Here is a 21,600-nt window from a genome sequence, read left to right on the forward strand (position 1 = left end):
ATTTGCATGTTATTTCTGTCCAAAAAAAGGCCTCCAAAGTTGAATGGCAGACATGACATACACTCTGCTAATACAAGCCAAAAATCCCAGCTCCTTCTTGCTTTGAACATAGTGCCCAAGGGTGGAGCTAAAGTTTTGATTATAAATTCGATAGAATTTTAAAATTATAATTTAAAAAATTTATATTTATTTTAAGATACTTATAAAATATATATATATATAAATTGTTATGTCAAAATCAATTAACTTGGATGAACTATAATTTTGAATTAATAAATTTTAAATTTTGACTCCACTACTAACAAAAACATATATATCCAAGAACTCTCTTGTCTTCTAATTTTTGTTCCCTCATTCTTGAAAATAATTAAAAAGAAAAAAAGTCTCCTCCCTCCTCTATACATTTACAATGTAATTTAATCATATCACTTAAAGATAGTAACTACATGTAATTGTCTATTAAGATTGAACTTATTCGATCTTCTTTATATAAAGAGGTAAGATTTATGTCCTTTTCCGATCCCCTTTATAATTGTTTTTGTATATTCAATATATATAGTAGGGCCTTAGGGGTACATGTCAAACTCTGAATCATCACAAAATGTGAAACTCCGATTAATATTTTATAACAAATTAAAATATTTTAATATTTTAAAATAAATTTATGCGGTCAATTTATATAACTTAAATTCAAAAATTGAATAACAAATTAAGTAGCTCTAAATTAGTATTGACATACACAAATAACTAATTAATACTATCACTATCATTAATTTCCTCACATAATATAAAGTAAGAGTCAATAATTAATTAGTTCATTTTGATATTCCTAGTTAGCTAGTCATTAAGTAAATGTAACACATGAAGTAAGACCTTCATGACATTTATGTCCTTCACAATTTTGTTAAATAAAAATATCATATAAATTAGGGCATGTACAACTTGTTGCCACACTTGCACCTCCATGCTTCTGGGTAGTACTCAGCGGTCACCGGAGTCCCCGGTGGCACCGCCACGTGGACCGGATGACATGGCGTGCATCTGCCGCATTTTAAGATGCACCGCGGCGGCGACGATCCTAAGCCACCTAAAATCCTCCTTGTATTTGCCGTTGCCTTCTTGAGTCTCTACCTCAAAGTAATATTAACATTTAATTATTTTTTAAAAAAAGGAGAGAATTTCAAACATAATAGATATAACATTTTAATGACCAAAAAAAATTAAAAAAAATTAATATATATATTTAAAATTATAATAACTACACCATATCTATGGGCATCAAATATTTATTTTTAATATATTATATGTTGAGGTGGAAGGATCTATCAGGGACAATTTAATTATCTATTAATATAGGATTAAGGTTTGCGACTCGCTTACATACTATCCTCGGATTTCCAAATCTTATAAAATGACATTAAATATATTATTATTGTAAATATTAAAAATTCAAATAAATATGAAAAATATATGGTTTGAGGGGAAAATATATACTATATAATATCAATGTGTTTAGTTAATTTTTCAAAGTTTAGTTTTTGGTTGAGTTATTTTGGATTATAACCTATTATCTCTCTGTTGCAAGTTTGTTTCAATTTGTTTGATCTATTTTTTTTTTAGTCTATTTTAATAGATTGTTTCTTCTTTTTTTTTTTTATAATTTTTTAATTCTAACTTTTTATCTAACCTGCTTAAGACTAGAAAATTAAACATTATTTTGATATACGTAACATATCTTTAATTTAAAATAACAAAACTCAACAATCTTATTTATATTTTTTTCAAAACTTTGTATTAAATTAAAATAGAACAAATGAATCGAAAACGATAGGTCACTAAACATGTGGGCTTAGCTACGCCATATGGGAGACATTGTTCCGTTTAAAGCGCCGGTTGAAAGAAAATTCTAAAATTAAGACTGACTACTTAGGATGAAGACAAAAAAGACTACTGATTTTTATATTTTTGGAGTTATTTGATAATTGGGAAAGCACAATAAGAGAAATACAAGACTTTACGGTCTCGTCATTTACGTAAATTTTTCTTTTTTATTGGTTGATCATGTGAGTTTGTATTCAATCATCGACACATGCATAATGTATAGAAAAAACATTCATATCTACAAAGTAGCTTCATGATGGAATCACTCCTAAGGTACATAGTGATCTAAAGGTCGATCAGATAATGACTAGTGAAAACTACCACACATGCAGTAGAAGTGGAATTAGTCGTCGATATTTGTCTATGAGAGGCACACTCATGTTTATTTGAGGAATTATTTGATAATTGTGGAAGCACACAAGAGAAGAATAAATAAGCATGACAAATGGACGAAATCAATAATGAGAAAATTTCATAAATAGCATTATTAGTGGACGTTTTTGTAATATACAACGAGAGTACTTTGTGTTTTTCAAAATGTATATAGTAATTTTATTTATTTTTCAAAACGTAGCAAATTGCATTATATTTACACATAAAAAATTTAATTGTAATTGAAATTGTATATATGTTTGGGAGAACCAACACGTAAGATATTTGTTGTATGTATGTAATATTGAGATAATGCTTATTGCTAGGGCTTTTAGATCCACAAATATGCTAGCGTTTGGCCATAGATTTCCAAATATTCTTGGCAAATATTATTTGGGTGAAATTTCATCATGTGTTTAGCCATAGTATTTGGGAAATATATTTCACATTTTTAGAAAAATATGATTTATACCCATAAGTTTTAGAAACTATCAAAACTAACCATAAGTTTGTATTACAAGTCAATTGGATCTTTGTTGCAACAAATAACAAGTAGTGTCTATGACACTAGAGCAATGTGGTAGTTTGGAGTGAGTGCAACAAGCATCATTACATACATCATGAAGTATACAAAGCACATGACTTTATTACCCTGAGTCGATTGTTCATCATTTTCATCAACAACCATATCATCACTTTCATGTTCACTGAATATTTCATCACTACTTTGGTGTTCAAGTAAAAAATTATGTAGTACAACGCAAACACTACTATAGAGGATGTTTTTGTAAAAGATAAAAGTTTGGTGTAAAATTTCAATTTTCAAAAGATCCCAAATAATGAGATTTGACCCAAATACTAGAAAAAACTACTTCAGTATTTGAGAATTTGGGATATTTGCCAAAAATATTTATCAAATAATGATAAATTGTATGGACAAACACTATTTGCCAAAAAATTTCCCAAATATTATTTGGGAAATCTATGGCCAAACGGGTCCTGTATCTTATATATTTGCTATAAAAGTATATAGTGTTATGTTACTATGTTTTTTTTTTAAAAATAAAATATTACTATAAAGAGTATTAGGGGTCGAAATAGCTACATCACCTAATTTTTTCATCAATGGTAAATTTGTATTTGCCCAACTCTACCCAAAGCTATTTGGTACAAGAGCCAATTTGAATTGACTTATTTTAGATATTTTTAAGTTAAAATATGTTTTTAGTGTTTGACAAAAAAAATAAATCTGATTCAGTTATTTTAAAGTCAGACTAACAAAAATAAATCACAAGTAATTAGAAATTCTATTTTATGACTTTTGATTTATAAGTCATAATTAATATTATCGTACTAATTTTAATTTGTAACTTAATATTGTGTTAAAATGAACACACAACATCTATTTTTGTCGTACTAATTTTAATTTGTAACTTAATATTGTGTTTATAAGGTAATTTCTATAGATTTGTCACCATATAACTAAATTGATGGATTATTAGCTTAAGAATTTTATTGATTACAAAAATAATCTAGAAAGTGGATGTTTTTTATATTTTTTATCTCACTTGTATGGGCAAAACTTTATACGTAATTTATTATCTCGCAGATCATAATTTATTCATGAAGCAAATAGAGGTCAAAAGTTTAAGACAACTCATTCACGAGGTTATTGGGAAGGTGTAAAATTTTAGCCTAATCTTAATATATTTATGAGTACAAATTATAGCAAGTATAATCACACTATTTATATACTTTTTATACATTGAATAAACACTTAAATTGATTATAAAAGATATAGTTAAAGTGAACAAACCTGGAAGGAAAAATCAGCTTTAGCAGGCAACCCAAAATTGATCTCTGCTTAGATGAAAACATTAAATTTCAATTATAAATTCGAATATAAATTCTTCAAAATTTATAAAATAAAATGTATTTACTTGAAAACTATATAAAAAGTACATACCAATGATTCAATATTAAATAAGTTTTTTTTAAAAGATTGTAGTCTAGAAAAAAAACTTTTAAGTATTTAATTAACGTCCCACCTACACATAAACATGATTTAAGTAAATTACACTGATGTATAAAGATCTTAGCATTGAAATCCTTATAGAGTGCTTTTATTATTATTATTATTATTATTATTATTATTATTATTATGACATAAATGTCAATAATATACTTCCTCACTCTCAAATAAGTGATGTTTTAGCTTAGACATATATATTAAAAAAATTACTCATTTCTAGAAAATAAAAAATGTTTTTACAAAATCATTCTGAATAAATACCTCAAAAAAGATATAACTTTTTACTAGTTTCTTAGTTAGGTAAAACTCTTTTTATTTAAAGAAGGATAAAATTGAAAAAATATTATTAATCTCTTCTCGATTATCTAAAAAAAAGTCACATTTAAAAACAAGATGAAAAGTTTAAAACATCACTTACTTAGAAACACGAGGAATACTAGTTTAACCTCATAAGGGAGATTTGAAGAAAATAAAATATATACAGACCTTATTCCTTATTTTATAAGTATAAAAAAATTGTTTTTATAGATCCTCTGGAAGTACATACATGATTAGTGTGTATGTTTAAACTATGAAAAATAAAATATAAAACTTACCAAAGAGAAATGAAAAGTCTAAAACATCACTTACTTAGAAACAGAAGGAATACTAATTTAACCCCATAAGCGAGATTTGAAGAAAATAAAATATATACAAACCTTATCTCTTATTTTATATGTATAAGAAAATTATTTTTGATAGATCCTCTAAGAAGTAAATACATGATTAGTGTGTATGTTTAAACTGTGAAAAATAAAATATAAAATTTACCAAAGAGAAATGAAAAGTCTAAAATATCACTTACTTAGAAACAGAAGAAATACTAATTTAACCCCTAAGCGAAATTTGAAGAAAATAAAATATATACAAATCTTATCTCTTATTTTTAAGTATAAAAAAAAATTATTTTCGATAAATCCTCTGGAAAGTAAATACATGATTAGTGTGTAATGTGTATGTTTAAAGTATAAAAAATAAAATATAAAACTTACCAAAGAGACTTGTAGAGTTGAGGGTTTTGTAGGCTACAAAAAAGAAGAAGAAGAGTGTAAAAAATAGAAGGATTTTTTTGTGTATAATCCTCCATCTAACACTGCAGTAGTAATACTCCATCAACAAGAAGAAAAATTATGATGACCAAAAAGAAATATATTATCACAAATTATATCCCATGCAATTAATCACAAAGATTTAAGAAAATTGGGATTTTCAAGATTTGTTTTTGTTTTTTAATTATATTTTGTGAAGAAGTGGTGGAGATACTGAGATATGAGAAGAAAAATATTTGGGAATGACTGAGGAGAGAACATATGCACAATGATAAATGTACTAATCAAGAATAAAATGAATTTAAATTATATATATATATATATATATATATATATATATATATATTATTTTATTACTTCCTTTTAGTTAAGTTATAATAATAAATATATATTTTTCCTATATAATAAGTCTGATATGATAACTTGAAAAATAAAGTAGGTGTGTAATAACATGTTATGATCGATTCAATTACATTGAGAGAGTAGTAATTTTAACTATTATTTTATACTATTAATGTATATAACTTAAATTTTTATTTAAAAAAAAATAACATTTATAATTCTTTCACATAGTACAAACAATTCCTTCATGATGAGCATGAGTCTTTTTTTATAAATTTAAAAAAGTTATTATATATATATATATATATATATATCTATAATAAAATTTATTGGTCAAGTTTTAAATTTAATTGAAAGTTTGTAATTGCAAATATTTATTTCTAATCACAAAAGTTATTCAAACTTATTTTAAATCACAATTTTTTTAAAAAAAGTTTATTTTTTACTTAAATTCCATTCTCAATTAAACATCTTCACATAACTTGAATATAGAGAACATATATTAGGGTGAAAGTGACCACCAAAGGATGTGGTGTAGCGAATGGGGCATAGTTTTGCTCCTCCCTTAATCAGAGGTCTTGAGTTCGAGTTCTGTATATAAAAAAAATTGATAAAAAATATTTCCTTCTCGAATGAAATCCTACGTGGCACAAATTCAAAAAGTTGAATATAAATACAGATATCGAATACCAAACGGAGAAAAAAACTATTAAGGTGAAAGTGGCACTTTCCTCTGTTTTACCATGTCTGGGTCAGAGATTCTCCTGCAGACTTTTCCCTACTGGCTTCAAGAATTCCCCAACTCAATAACCAAAAAAATAAAAATAAAATTACTCTCCTTTTCAATACCCCTATAACTAGTAAGGTCTGGTTAGGTATGATATGAAATCATGATTTAAAATTTATGATATGAAATTAGATTGATTTGATGTAAAAAAAAAAATTTAAATACGTAGTTTGAATTTTTAAAGATATGGAGCAATTGATCGATTCAAAATTAAATCTAGCTCTGTAGTGTGTCCGCGGGTCCCTTCTTCTCAACGTCTGAAAGAACACCCTAATGACAAGTTGGGCTAATTCTAATATAGGGTTAGAAAAGAAATCATCAAGGTCCAATGAGTACTCCTTTGTGTAGAATTTCCATCATATAAAGGGTACATTTTAAAATATCCTTTGAAAAATAGGGACAAGATCATCATATTTATTTGACATTAAGTCATATTATAACCATGTTCGATGTAATTTACCTTTAAAGTGTTTGCACAATTACCTTGCATAAACTCAAATAATTTTTTGTTATTAATATACATCGAGCTATATGAAAATAACAATTAACCTGTTATAACACGTTAAACTATACGAGCATAAGGAAAAGAGAGAAATGGAAACACAATCAATCCATGTGTGGTGTTGAAAAGGATCACACGTACGTAATGCCCATATTTGAGTCTACATTTGTTCCACAAAAAATTGACATGTACACTTATATATAAGTCTCCCTTTGTTGTCTTAATATATACTCCATCTATCTCATTTTATTTGATATTATTTGATTTAATATAGTGTTTAATTTATAAAAATGGAAGAGTTTTAAATTTATAGTCTAAAATACTTGACTTGTGCCTGTAAATCATATCATTATGAATAAAAAAAGAAGTTTAAAATATTATTTTTAATTATATAAGATGATATTTTTTTTAGACACTAAAAAAAAGAGTGTTACGTAAAATGTGACGGAGAGAATAGGGGGTATGCTATTTGTCTTTGATTTTTCAAAAAGGTATTCGGTAGTTCTATGTCACTTTCTTGATCTTGCTTTCAATATTACTATAATGCATTAGTAATGGAAATATTTCGGTAGGGTAGTCACTCTATAGTTGATTTTCATAATCATGGCTAAAGTTTTTCCAATAGAAAGCAACAAGTCATTTTTTTTTTTTTGGGGGGGGACATTTATAATACAGAGTCGGATCTAGGATTGTTAGAATATGAATGCATTATTAAATAAAGAAAGAGAAAAAAAGAAAGCAATGAGTGGAAATGAAATTCTAATTCCTCCGAGTAAATATCTTACAAATAAATTAGGTGTGTATTTTGATTAACTTTTGAAAATATGCATATAAAATATCTAATTTTATACAAAAAGACATAAATTCATGTGCATTATAAAATGACTAATAAATTCCCCATATACTAATGCACTAGCCAATCAGTATAGCTAATTACTTGAAAAGTAAGATCGATAACTTATTAACAGATTAAACAATATTACTAACGTAATATTTACACTATCAGTATGTATAATTGTTCTAGAACAACTAAGCTATATGTCAGATTCATTGTTATTATTTATATTTCTCCTTTTTTTACTATTAGTAATTGAAATACTAAACACTTATTTTTTGTAAAATTTTATATTAAATCAAACAATTTAATTTTATGTATAAAAGATACTATATATCTTGAATTCATTGATCAACGATAAACATTGCATTCTTGTCAGCTGTAATCGTTTACTTTTGTTTTTTCAACTTAACCAAACAATATATAGAAATCGTTGATAATACACGACACATAGCTAATTTAACAAAAAACGATTGATCTTTGTATTAGACTACAAATTAAAAAGAGAGTAAACATATAAATATCTTATAATAATGCATAAATCTTCCTATATGAATTGAAAAGAAGTTAGGAATGGACGGTCATAGACCCTTTCGCCTATCGTACTGAAAATCTTTTTTTTTTTTTTCGGTAATTTAAAACAATCTTCACTAACACAAAAATCTCCTCACAACTTCACTTAGGAGAAATGTAAATGATTTAGAATCAAGTTATCCTTATTGTTATCCCTAACTTTATGTGTAATTATTGTATAAAAATAGAAGGCCAAACATATTTTTTTCTAATAAAATTAATTTCACACTACCCCCAAAAAAAAAATTAAAAGTAACTTCTACCCTCTCAATCAATCTATCATTTTCCCCCCTTAGATTCCAAAGGCAAAGAAGTAAAGACAAAAACATATGAACACAATAGTTGGTAGTTGGTACATATGTTTGGTACTTGAAAAATACCTTTTTTCAAGAACTTTCAATTCAAATTAACATATATATGTATACAATTGTTTGTCTTGTTGATTAGAAATTATCTTTGGCATGTTTTCCCTTTAGGTTGTTTGGTCCATATCAAAAACCCTCTAAGAAAACCTTATAACTATGTATGTAACATTGATGTGTTGAGACATTTTCATGATGTCTTGTCTTTCTCATGAAAGTTGAGTTTTTTTAACCACAAATAGGGTATTCTCTACATACAAAAAAAAAAAAGCACTTTATATTAGTAAATGTACAACGACAATAAAAACATACTCAGTATGATCTCCAAAATGAAATTTGGTAAAAGTAGTTATACGCATACCCTATTTTTACCTTCGAAGTAAATAATAGTTCCTTGAAAAATGTATATATAAACTACATTAACGTCACTTGAAAATAATATTCATGTAAAAGGGATTCAAAGTGCGAAGGTCAAAACTTAATTTTGACTAAGAAGTTTGGTATATACTATTCAATTCTTCCATAAATGTTTTTATACAAGTCAACATGACTAGTGATTTAGAATATTTAAAAAGGTTTGAAAAAAATTTCTCTAAATAAAATTGTATGACTTTTCAAATAGTATTACCTTCACATAAAATAAAACGCAAAGAATACTAACTAAATATTACTTAATTTAGGACAAGAAGTTAAATATTAAAATCACCCAATGTACTATGTTAAAGGTCTTTATCCAACTTAATCAGGAAGACAATAGTTCTATTAGTTTCATAATTGAGATCTTGTACTTATTGGGTTACAACTTTGGATAAAGACAATGTTTGTTATTATTACATTAAATTATCGTCTTCTTTTATCCACAATTGTTGATTAATTAGGCATGTATTAGTAATACATAAATTAATTATGTAAGATTAATTATTCCTATATTCGATATTTTGTACTACATAAAATATATAATAAATTTTCTCTTAACTTATACATATTTTTTTACGCGACATTGAAAATTAATAACCACACACCGTACTTAAGTGCTGAATTTTATACGTAGCAATTAAAATATTACCAACATAATAATAGTTACATTCATTTTAATACATAAATATTCTACTTACTAACCAACAATCAAACTAACTGAACATCACGATAATAAAATAAAAAATAAAAAATGTCGAAGAGGTACATGTAGAAAGAAAAATACAGTAAGTATTAATATATAAGAAAACAGATCTAGGAGATTCATCAATTATAACTATAAGTAATACTATTACATACTCCTCCGCCTAAAATTATTATCATATTTTGTTATTATACTCATTTAGTTATAAAATAATTATCACGTTTTGCTTCTAAAAAATAACCCCAACATCCCATGTGTGAGCCGCCCCACAAAAATTGGGGGTCTAAGGCATATGCTTTTAATTTGTATAGCATAGAGTCGACATTGTGTGAGCGTGTAATATACACATAAGTTTAATAACTTTGTCCCCATCAAGATTCTCTAATTTAAAATCAAATCGAATCAAACTTTCAAAGTTGATTTCTTCATCAATTTGAGTTAAATTGATGTACTTACTTTTAGGTGAGAGTTTGGACCTAAAAGTGTGAAGGAATTCATCAAGCTATATGTGTCCATTGATCTATTAGTCTTTGGTCTGTTTCCCATCTATAGGGTTTTGTATAATCAACCTCTATTTTACTCTCTTTATTTGCAACTTACTTCACGTTTTTTAATTCAAATTTTTTAAATTTAATTTAGGGAAAATTATATATAATAGCAAACTATTAATTCAAATTAAATGCTATAAATATAGTTTGATTTAATTGTACCTCATAGCAAACTGTTGTTATTTCACCACTCTCCTGGNTATATATAATAGCAAACTATTAATTCAAATTAAATGCTATAAATATAGTTTGATTTAATTGTACCTCATAGCAAACTGTTGCTATTTCACCACTCTCCTGGTGAATCTCGCTCGACACTCTCGTTCTCTCTCTCGCCTCTCTCGTTTTTTATACAAACGCAAGTGTATAAAGTGCATTTGTGTTTGTATAAAGTGAGAGAAATTGTATATATACATATATTTTCGTTCCCCTCTCCCAAATCTCGCCTCTCTCACTTTATACAAAAAACACAAATTGTATAAAATGTGTTTGTGTTTGTATAAAGCGAGAGAAAATTGTATATATACATATATTTTCGTTCCCCTCTCCCAGATCTCGCTCTCTCACTCGCCTCTCTCACTTTATACAAAAACGTAAATGTATAAAATGCGTGAAAATTGTATATATACATATATTTTCGTTCCCCTCTCTCTCCTCTCCCAGATCTCGCCCGCCACTCTCCCAGATCTCGCTCGCTCACTCGCCTCTCTCACTTTATACAATTGATCTTTTTGTATATGTATACCAAATCAGATTATACAACTGCTTTTTTTTTTTGTATATGTATAGCGAAATATACATATTTATGTTTGCTATGGAGCGCAATTATGTAAAAACTTTGTTATAACATACAAATATGAATTTTGTGTTTGTTATTTGTGAAAGTTGTATAATTGTCCAATAAAATAGTATATAGCACAAAGATAAAAAGATGTATCCTCATCATCTAAAATAGTGAGGACTCCATGTCTCTATCTAGTCTATGGCTGGCAACAGAACCAGGGGGTGTCGGTTCCGGTACCGTTCCATCCCGATCTATTATTAGTTCGGTTTCGTTCCGGCTTGTATCGGTTAGGGCCGGTGTCTAGGGGATCCGGGAGGGGTAACAAAACGGAAATCGGAATTTATCGATTAGTCCCGATCCGGTAAATACCGGTTCCGGTCCCAGTTCGATTTAAAAAAAATTGCAAAAAATTAGTTGTTGAGAGTCGTTGGAAGGCCGTTGGGCAACGGGTTTTGAGTCCCACCAACGGCTCTTTCACCCCCATAACTCCCCAAAACACCCCCTACCCCCTCCAATCTTTTTTTAATACCCCAACATTCTAAAAACTATATTTTCATTCTTTTTTTTACCTATAAATACCCCAAATCTTTCATTCTTTTCACTCACAAAAATATTATCTTCTACTCTCTCAACAACTCTCAAAAGTCTCACTCAAGTCTCTACTCTCTAATCTCTTATTCTCGTTAAAATTACGAATTTGGTCTTTGGAAATTGGATTTGGAGCTTCAAAATTCAACTTTCAATTTTCGGCTTTCGGTCATACATGTCTACTTTTTTAAGTAGATGTTTGGTACATTCGTTCCAACTCACTTTTCATTTAGTTATTTATTTTGTGAGTAATTAGTCTCTAGTCTCTACTTATTTAGTTAATTATTTGTTTATAACTTTGCATTACATTTTCGTATTTTATATAATTTAGTTACTTTTTATATTTGAATATGGATTTCGGTAAAAGCAATGTTGACAAGGGTAAAAAAATTATAGTTGATTCGATCACTAATTCATGGAACTCAAGATTCAAGAAAAATAAAAAAATAGGTAGTACTTCTAAATCTAAAACTAGAAAATCTTCTCAATAAAGAATAAATATGAAAAATTATACACATGTTAATGAAATTGTTTTGAATATTGATAGTAATAGTTGATTAGATCTTTATCATGAACATTTACAAAGAAGATTTGGTAATTTTGATGAGGAATTACCTGAAGATGATGAACATGATAATTTTAATGATTATATTGATAATATTGATGATGATGATGAATATGATGATGATAAAAAATTAGCTGTGTGGCAATTTATGACTCAGAATGAAGATAAAGCACAAGCTATTTGTAATAAATGTAAACACATAATGAATCATAAAACTGTAGGAAAACAGGGTGGGACAGGACATGAGTAATCATTTAATGTCATGTTGTAAAAATGAATTTTTACATGCTAAAGTTGTAGCCAAAGCTAAAAAGAATAGTACCACCCTTCTTGAAACTATAGGAGTATGGGGCTCTAATAGGGTCCAAACACAATTAAATCCTTCTAATGTTTCTGGCTCTAGTATACAACGGTCATATAGTAGAGAAAAAGATCTTGAAGAATTAGTTAAAATGATTGTTGTTATGGGTTTGCCAGTTAGTTTTGCTGAAAATCTCGGTTTTATTCATTATTTTCAAATTGTGTATAATCCACATTTTAAAGATTTTACTAGAAATACAATTAAAAAGGCTATCTTTGATTAACAAGCTCAACAATTTCAATATCTTCGTTGTTTCTTTTATTATAATAATTGTAAAAAAGCTATTAATTCTGATATGGGCCGTAGTGTAAATGGTAATGATTATTTAACTATTACTGCACATTGGATAGATGAAAATTGGATTATGCAAAAAAGAATTTTAGGTTATAAATATTGTGAAATGCATAAAACCGATAGTTATATAGCTCAAACAATTATACATGTTTTACGAAACTATGGAATTTGTGATAAAACAATTAGAGTCACCTTAGATAATGCTTCTAATAATACATATGTTGTTGAAATACTAAAACCGTCTCTTTGCCCTGTTTATATTGATGGTTTTCATATTAGGTGTGCTACACACATATATAATTTGATTGTTAGAGATGGTATATCAATGTATAATGATGGTTGCATAAAACTTGAAACTGCGTGTCATTTTAATTTTAAATGTCAAGTTAAGTCTATACATAGAGATTTTAAAAATCGTTGTCATGAATTTAATCTTCCACCTAGAAAAATTCCAAAATCAGTATGTACTAGATGAAATTCTTTATTTGAAATGCTTGAAGTCGTTTATGAGTATAGGAAACCGTTAAAAATGGTTTGGAATGCTCATAATTCAAATATGACCTATAGACTTGATGATAATGATTGGAATGACGTAAAAGAACTTATAGAATTCTTAAAAAAAATTTATTTGACTACAAAAAAAATATTTGCACTTTATTATTCAATTATTTGCTCTGTTTTACCTAATATTTGTGCTATTTCTAGTAAAAAATAAATTCAAGATTTGAAGAATCTATTGAGAAAATGATTGAAAAATTTTTAAAATATTTTATTCCTATTCCTCAAATTTATTTAACCGCTTGTTTGTTAAATCCACATTACAAAGATAAAGGTGCATCACGAATGGTTGATAAAATATATTTTAATTTGGGTATTGACGATGATGAAATTCCTAGTTGTCAAGAAGTTAAAGATAGTATAAAAATTGAAGCTAGAAAATTGTATGACTTGTATAATTCTAATAGAATGAATGTAGTACGTAATGAAGAACATCAAAGTTCTAGGGATAGATATAATGAAGATGATCTTGATGATATGATAGATTGTTATCTTGAACTTTCTCATAATGATAGAAATTATTTTGATACATATATTAATCAAAATACAGAACCTACTACTGATCTTCTAGAATGGTGGAGCAATCGCGGGGGATTTTCAAAACTTCAACCGGTTGCTCGAGATGTGTTAGCTATTCAAGAATCTTCGGTAGCTTTGGAAGGCGCTTTTAGTGCAGCAAGATTTCAAATTGAAGAGCATAGATATTCATTAGCAGCAGATAGCTTGGAGATATCGGTACTATTTAGAGATTGGATTAATGGCGAGAAAAGGAGTTATGGTCGACCAACTTTACTGACCAAATTTGAAAATGATATTGATGAAATAATGCAAGATTTTAGTGACGACAACATTGATGCGTTAGAGGAACTATCTAATCAACCAATTCCAGATCATGTTACTAGAGAAATGTTAAATGATTTAAGAAAAGATTTCCTTGGTAGCATGAATTATTAAATTTAAATGTCTATTAGTATGAGTATGATAATTCGAGGACTAATTCAAACAGAACTCTTCCTAAAAGGTGATTGTGTAGATTAGATTTTTTAATACTCTACTAATATTATAAAACTATAGGTTATTCGCCTTAGTTTTTTATTATTGTTGTCTTCAACTTTTATAACTTATAAAGTTTGAAATTTATACTTTTAAACTTTTAAAATTTGAAATTTAAACTTTTATAACTTTTAAAGTTTGAAATTTAAATTTTTAAACTTTAAAAGTTTGAAATTTTGAAATTTGTACTTTAAAAGTTTGAAATTTAAATTTTCAAACTTTTAAAGTGTGAACTAAACTTTTATACTTTTAAAGTTTAAAATTTAAATTTTTAAAGTGTGAAATTTAAACTTTTATAGTTTTAAAGTTTGAAATTTAAATTTTCAAACTTTTAAAGTATGAAATTTAAACTTTTATACTTTTAAAGTTTGAAAGTTTGTATTTTAAACTTTAAAAGTTTAAATTTTTAACTTTAAAATTATAAAGTTTTAATATTATTTGATTAATGTTCCTAATTTTTTAATTGTAATAAGTAAAAAAAATAAAATTAAAATGTAGCCGTTGGGACCCGATTTCCGGTCCGATCCCGGTCGGATATACATATAATTTTCCGGAACTACCAGTTCCGGTACGGTTCCGCCCCGTGGTACCCAGTTCCGATTCGTTTCAGTCCGGTAGTCCCGCTACCGGTCCCATTGCCAGCTATAATCTAGTCCCATTGAACTTTATTTTAAAGATCCAATGGGGCTCATGTTATAAAACGAACTCTACCTTGAGGAAGAGTAACAAGCATATCCCAAATAAGTATATATGAATGTAGAATTCCTGTCGCTGTCGCCTTATTCTCTCTTAATTGCCTACACTTTCAAGATAACTACTGTGAACACACCATCAGAATTCCAGCTTACAGGATGAGCACAAGTGACAGAGAGTAGGCAAGTTTCAACACTATAGAAACTAACAGAGGAAGACTAGCAAGTCACGGGCCGCTTTGATTGTCAAATAGGGTAACATTGAAAACATTTCTAAGGTTGAATTTTCATTATGAAATAACTATTCGATGCTGGCGTAAACTGTTACTAGATGTTATGGGGTTCATGTGTACAATGGTCCTTCAGAAAACATTTTCTTCCTCCTCAAGTAGGGTGTAGGGGTAAGATCTGAGAGTACACAACCTTTCCCCAAATCACACTTTTTAGAAAAATTAAATTGACTGTTATGTACCTCAACCAACGCAGATACCACGTAACTCTCTACCAAAAAAATTAGGCACTTTAACATAGTAAAAAGATCACCAAGTATCTTTTTCCTCGGTAGAGGTTTGAACCACTATCCACCAAAAGGTCCCCCACCTCGATCACTAAATTAAAACATAGAGTAATTTCCCTAGATAGTCATCCATGTTTGGAAAATTACCTAGAAATATCACTTATGTTTGTTTTAAGACTATAATATCATCTAACTTTGCCTATTTTCCTCAAAATATACTTGACACAAAAAATACATTATCTCTCTCCTACTAGGATGCCATGTCACATTTTTTAATTTATTAATAATATTTTTTAAATTCTTTAAATGATAGCTTGTTTAATGTATCTATAAGAGAGCATTAATCCATTCTCAATGAAAATTTAGCTACTTCAATTTTATAGCGAAAATCTTTATCATATGTTTCATTTACGAGTATTTGCCGTTATATCCATACAAAAATTTAGTCTTGTTGTTGAGGAAAAAATTAAACTAGTTACTTGAAGCTGATGAAGAAACAATAAATTTAGTTGGATATTTAGAGATAAACTAGATATTAGAAACATTGATTTTCACACAAATTATAAATATCCACTGCTTGTTCATGGTAAAAAATCAAAGATTTCTTGTTCATGGTAAAAAAAAGATTTTTACACAAACTATAAACATTTGTTCAAAGCTTAGGCAGATTTAAACAATAGAAATATCTGATTCAAAAACAAGCAAGCAAAAGACCCCTAAATTTTAAGAAAATTACTCCAATATCATGTTAAGTATTCAAATTATTTCACAATTTACACTTCAAAAATAAAAGAATCAGAAGAAAACTTGAATTTTACTTCGTGGCGATTTCTTTGGTCATCAAAGGTATACAGCGGTCGTTATGCAAATTCGTTAATTTATTCCTTGAAGAACCGGAGAAACCACATATTTTCTTGAAGAATCGGAGGAACTCATATTAGAGTTCGTTACGTAATTTTTTTTTATTGGGTATAATATATGGATTGCCTAAATTTTTTAAAAAATTGTTAATAATAAAAAAAAAAGAAATAATGTGACATGACATCCTAGTAGGAAAGAGATAATGTATTTATTGTGTCAAATATATTTTGAGGAAAATAGTTAAAAGTTGGCTGATAATGTAGTCCTAAAACAAACATAAGTGATATTTCTAGGTAATTTTCCAAAGATGGGTGACTATCTAGAGAAATTACCCTTAAAACATAGTGCAACACATTTCCTTTATGGTTGCAATTTAAAGACAGAATGCTGAATATCAAGACTAATTCCCAATGCTGGCATGCCAAAATACAAGAAAATTACAAGAATTATCCTATCCATCAATTTCAATAAGGAAATTGAAATAACTAATAACACCATTCAGGCAGATGTTGGCAGGTTATCAGAAGCACAAATTGAGAGCCTTCTATTCAGAAAACTTGAATATCTGTTTTCCATTCAAAATTCAATTCCATAACATGATAATAGGTTCAAATATCTAGATGAAAACAGTACAATGTCAAAACCACCACATGTAAAACACGCCATAACTATCAGATTAACCAAAACCTGAATCCTAATAACTTAAGTGCGTGGAGCAGCAGGGGGTCCTCCGGCGGGGCGTGGAGCTTGTCCTGTCTTTGGGAGATCATCCTGGAATAACCACAGAAAAGACAAACTCCAACTGAGCAAAAGATTATTGTAGAATGGTTTCATGAAGAAACCTCATTATTATCTATACAAATAGCAAACAGTACAGATAGGCAATATTTTGAGCGAGTCTGAAAGACTAAACTGTGCTGATATCCCTCCTGGTACTTATAGGCTACAGCAGGCAAACATTATTTCCTGCTATGTTGCTCAAACTATTCAACAATGCCACCATGTGTGCGCAAATCATCCAAAAGTAGTGCATTTTAAAGAATGCCACACAGGTGCAAAAACATTTTGGAGAGTATGAGCAACATAGATTTTCTATATGTTGGTTAATAACAAAATGAGCTATGAGATCAACAAAATGTCAAAACGGGTACCAGCATGTGTAGTCGAGGTTCATTTTATACAGAGTTTAATTCCATGCCAAAATGCACATCTCAAGGAAACTATATCTCAAAGCTAAGAAGATAATATGGAGGTTAGAATACCCTTGGGCGCCTGAAACGCTGTGGAGGCTCACGAACCCTCCTGTCAGTACGAGAACGGACTCTAACCACCTTTGAGTGAATTGCACATGAAACACAGTACTGCATCTTCAAATAGAGCTTAGGAAGAGTGTACACTGGATAAAGAGAACACAGTCGTGTTAATTCACACTAGGTAACTATTGAGCAATACATAGGATTAGAAAATGCTCTAAGAACCTCACATTCAAAAGCACAAGCTTCCTGAACATCACGTACAGCAGCTTGTTCAACAATGTTCCTCACAAGGAACCTCTTGATGGCTTTGTCCTGAAAATCAGTTTGAACTTATAACATGAGCAAGTTTGAAAATATTAGCTGAAAATGATCTTGTAACACTATAATGATGAGTGCAATACAAAGATCAAATGCAAAATGAAGGGGTATAAGGAGCCACTACAATAGTCACTTGCAGGATATTACCATAAAATTGGTCTAACAGTACAGACTCTAGCACATCTGACATTAAATTGATGATAGTAGGAAACATATGTGAAAATTAGCCAAAAAACACAAAATTTTCTTGTACTAAATCAGTATCTATAATGAGCATGGTACCCTAAGGAATCATTTGGTTCAACGGATCTGGTGGTTTATCCCAGTATAGGTTTTGGGATTAAATTTATCTCGCATTTGGTTGGAGGCATTAGCAAACACTTGTATAACTTATCCCATATAGAAGGTGGGATAAGTTATCCATGTTACAGTCCTGATTTTAATCACACAATATGATCTTGGGATATACTGCATTTGAACCAGAGGGACCCTTAACTCTTAATTTGATCCCTGATCTGCATCTTTTAAATCTAAGCCACACTTTCCTACCTGAACAATGAAAACATCATTTGCATATCCATCTCTTATTACATTTCAGCTTTGACTACAAATACAGATGCCCAATAGCACATACTAATCATCACTTGGCGGAAAATTATTATTTAAGAAACACTACCAAACAGAGCATCAAGGTACTCAAAATTAGGAGGGTGGTGTGTGTGCAACCTTAGACATACCTTCCACCATAAAAAGACTCCAAACCAAAAAAAAATTATACCCTTCTACAATAAACTCATCGTGCAAATGTTGCTTTCTTTCTAATAAGAAATCACGTCTGAACATATCTATTTTCTCATTGGACCAAGCACCATATTCTACTCAAAATTATAATCATATAATTTCAAAGATAAAATATACACTCACATAAGAAACTCTTCACATATTAACACAAAACACCAATACATGATTGATTGTCATCTAACATACACTTAAACTCCAGGATCCAATTTGCTGTATTCACATATAAATATAAAGAAAATGTCCCTACTTCAACAAAAAACACATTATGCATATATCCTTCTCTTTTTAATCAGCATTCACGCATGAACAGATCTATATTCTCAATGGACCAGATGAACACAACTTATCTTCTACTCAAAACTATAATCATATAATTTCACTGCTAAAATATACACTTGCATAAAAATAATCTGCACATATAAACACATAACACTAATACATGAACTGATTATTCACTAGACCTCTAACGTCATCTTATAATTCTGGATCCAATTTGTTGCATTCATATATGTTAAAAAAAATCAATAGGGAAAGGACCTTAGGGCAGCATTTGCCGCAGTTAGAGCAGCGGATGAACTTGACATGGCCACGTCCATGTTTGTTACGACCTCCGTTCCTTCGCTTGAAAGTCTGCAAAAATCAAAACAAAAAATAGAGAAAAAGTTAAGAGATTATGATCAGTGAATTGCTAAGAGAAAAATGAAAAAGGAGAAGAACGAAAGTGAATATTTTTTTTCTGCTCTCACCATTTTCGCTCTGGATGAGAGCTTCTTCCTGAGCAAACTCTGCGGCTCTCTCTGTATTCAGAAGTTTAGGGTTTTTTTCAGTGAAGAGTGACGGGGTAATGCTAATAAGGAGAGATGTTTACATAGGGCTTTGTTGAAAGCCCAATATAAAGTGGCCCATTGGGCTTATCTCCGGCTACGGGTTAAAGTGGCCCATAATAGGAAAAAAAATATTTATTTTTTATAGGGAAAATTACATGGTTAGGCAAACATATACTGGTTAATTAGTCATCATAATTATAGTTTTAATTAATTACCACTTGCGATCAACATTCAGTGATAATTATGTGGGTTGGGGTTTCGAGTATGTATGATTTGCACGTTTGTATAATTCAAAAATTGTATAGTATAATTTGTGTAACTTTTGTATAATGTAATTTTGTATAATATAATTTATATAGTTGTTTAATGTTCAGATGTTAGTGTTTGTATAACTTCGTTATTTTGAGTTTTTACAAAAATAGAACAATTATACAAACGTACCCGCGAAATATACAAACGAAACAGCTTAAACTGCATCTACAACCCGTAAATATGCAAACTATAGCTATGGAACATAATTAAGTTTATTATAGTGGTTATTTGCAAAAAATTCTCATTTTTATATAATGGTTAAAATTTGTAGAAAATTTAAGGAAGATACGAGATGGTCCACCATTATGTTACAAAGTGAATAGTGTTTATCGCATAAGTTTCTTTATCATTAGTTATTCTAATAGCGGCTTCAAAATTGAAATTAAAATGAGATGATGATCTCCCATATTGATCTATATACGCTAAGTCAAGATATGAAGGTCAAATGTTTTGCATCAAGTCAATATTTTGAAGGCTTGGAAGGGATTTAAAATGAAAGCTAGAAGTTTGAGAACATGTTAAAGTGGAGTACATGAAAGAAAGAATAAAAAACAAATTATATGTCATTGCAATTATTCGAGTGTCACTAATTATCAGCCACGGAAACAATTATAATCTTTATATCCATTAGAAAAACATCATTTAAATCTTAAGTTAATATTGCACCAAATATAATCCCAATTTATTATACTTTTACAGAATAAGATCTAATAAAACCTAAAGTAAACCAATCATCACAAGTAACATTTTCTCATAGTATTTCACTCGAAATTCGGTCCCAATTTATTTGAATTATTATATTGAGAAAATTGTTTCTTTCCATTACAAACGACATGCTTTGCCTGCTCCCTCCCCGTGTTCACTAGCGCTCCTGTCCAGAGCGAAGAGAGGGCGAAAAAGCGCCGCCGAAGAAGCATAAGCAGGCTTCTATTGCTATGTAACAATAAAGCAGGATAGCATTTTGAGCCCACATATTTGAATTTTGTATAAAATAGCAAAATATTAATTCAAATTAAATATTATAACCACAGTTTGATTTAATTGTAATCTGTAGCAAATTGTTGCCATTCGCCTCTCTCCCTGAAAGTCTCGCTCGCCACTCTCGTTTTCTCGCTAGCAGTCTCTCCCTCGTCTCTCTAACTTTTATACAAACACAAATGTATAAAATGTGTTTGTATTTGTATAAAGTGAGAGAAAACTATATATATACATATCTTTTTCGTTTGGCTCTCTCCCCAGAGAATCTCGCTCGCCACTCTTCCAGATCTCGCTCACCACTCTCACTCGCCTCTCTCACTTTATACAAACACAAATGTATAATTTGCGTTTGTGTTTGTATAAAGCGAGAGAAAATTGTATATACAAATATAA

General features: G+C 29.1%; 2 protein-coding genes across 2 annotated transcripts; both read right to left on the reverse strand.

Moving 5' to 3' along the window:
* Positions 1 to 910: 910 nt before the first annotated feature.
* Positions 911 to 5,640, reverse strand: LOC125874172 (EPIDERMAL PATTERNING FACTOR-like protein 5). The gene is made up of 3 exons (XM_049555015.1): positions 5,317 to 5,640; positions 4,070 to 4,113; positions 911 to 1,127 (listed from the first exon to the last, which is right to left on the reverse strand). The coding sequence occupies exons 1-3, from the start codon at positions 5,435 to 5,437 to the stop codon at positions 927 to 929; spliced, it is 366 nt and encodes a 121-aa protein (XP_049410972.1). The 5' UTR covers positions 5,438 to 5,640; the 3' UTR covers positions 911 to 926.
* An 11,592-nt stretch (positions 5,641 to 17,232) lies between these two features.
* On the reverse strand, positions 17,233 to 20,001 carry LOC125874170 (40S ribosomal protein S26-3-like). Its single transcript, XM_049555012.1, has 5 exons — positions 19,837 to 20,001; positions 19,628 to 19,720; positions 18,199 to 18,283; positions 17,978 to 18,111; positions 17,233 to 17,486 (listed from the first exon to the last, which is right to left on the reverse strand). The coding sequence occupies exons 1-5, from the start codon at positions 19,837 to 19,839 to the stop codon at positions 17,418 to 17,420; spliced, it is 384 nt and encodes a 127-aa protein (XP_049410969.1). The 5' UTR covers positions 19,840 to 20,001; the 3' UTR covers positions 17,233 to 17,417.
* Between the last annotated feature and the right edge of the window lie 1,599 nt (positions 20,002 to 21,600).

This window comes from Solanum stenotomum, chromosome 8 (genome assembly GCF_019186545.1).
Source record: "Solanum stenotomum isolate F172 chromosome 8, ASM1918654v1, whole genome shotgun sequence".
Classification (NCBI taxonomy): domain Eukaryota; kingdom Viridiplantae; phylum Streptophyta; class Magnoliopsida; order Solanales; family Solanaceae; genus Solanum; species Solanum stenotomum.

What these genes read in the sequence shown, in the direction of transcription:
- LOC125874172 (XM_049555015.1), bottom strand. Translation starts at nt 5,437, where the DNA reads ATGGAGTATTACTACTGCAGTGTTAGATGGAGGATTATACACAAAAAA. An exon ending in CAACTCTACAAGTCTCTTTG is followed by an intron (nt 4,114 to 5,316) that starts GTAAGTTTTATA and finishes TCATCTAAGCAG; the next exon opens with AGATCAATTTTGGGTTGCCT. An exon ending in AAGCTGATTTTTCCTTCCAG is followed by an intron (nt 1,128 to 4,069) that starts GTTTGTTCACTT and finishes ACTTTGAGGTAG; the next exon opens with AGACTCAAGAAGGCAACGGC.
- LOC125874170 (XM_049555012.1), bottom strand. An exon ending in GGAAGCTTGTGCTTTTGAAT is followed by an intron (nt 18,112 to 18,198) that starts GTGAGGTTCTTA and finishes CTCTTTATCCAG; the next exon opens with TGTACACTCTTCCTAAGCTC. An exon ending in AGCGTTTCAGGCGCCCAAGG is followed by an intron (nt 17,487 to 17,977) that starts GTATTCTAACCT and finishes TGGTTATTCCAG; the next exon opens with GATGATCTCCCAAAGACAGG.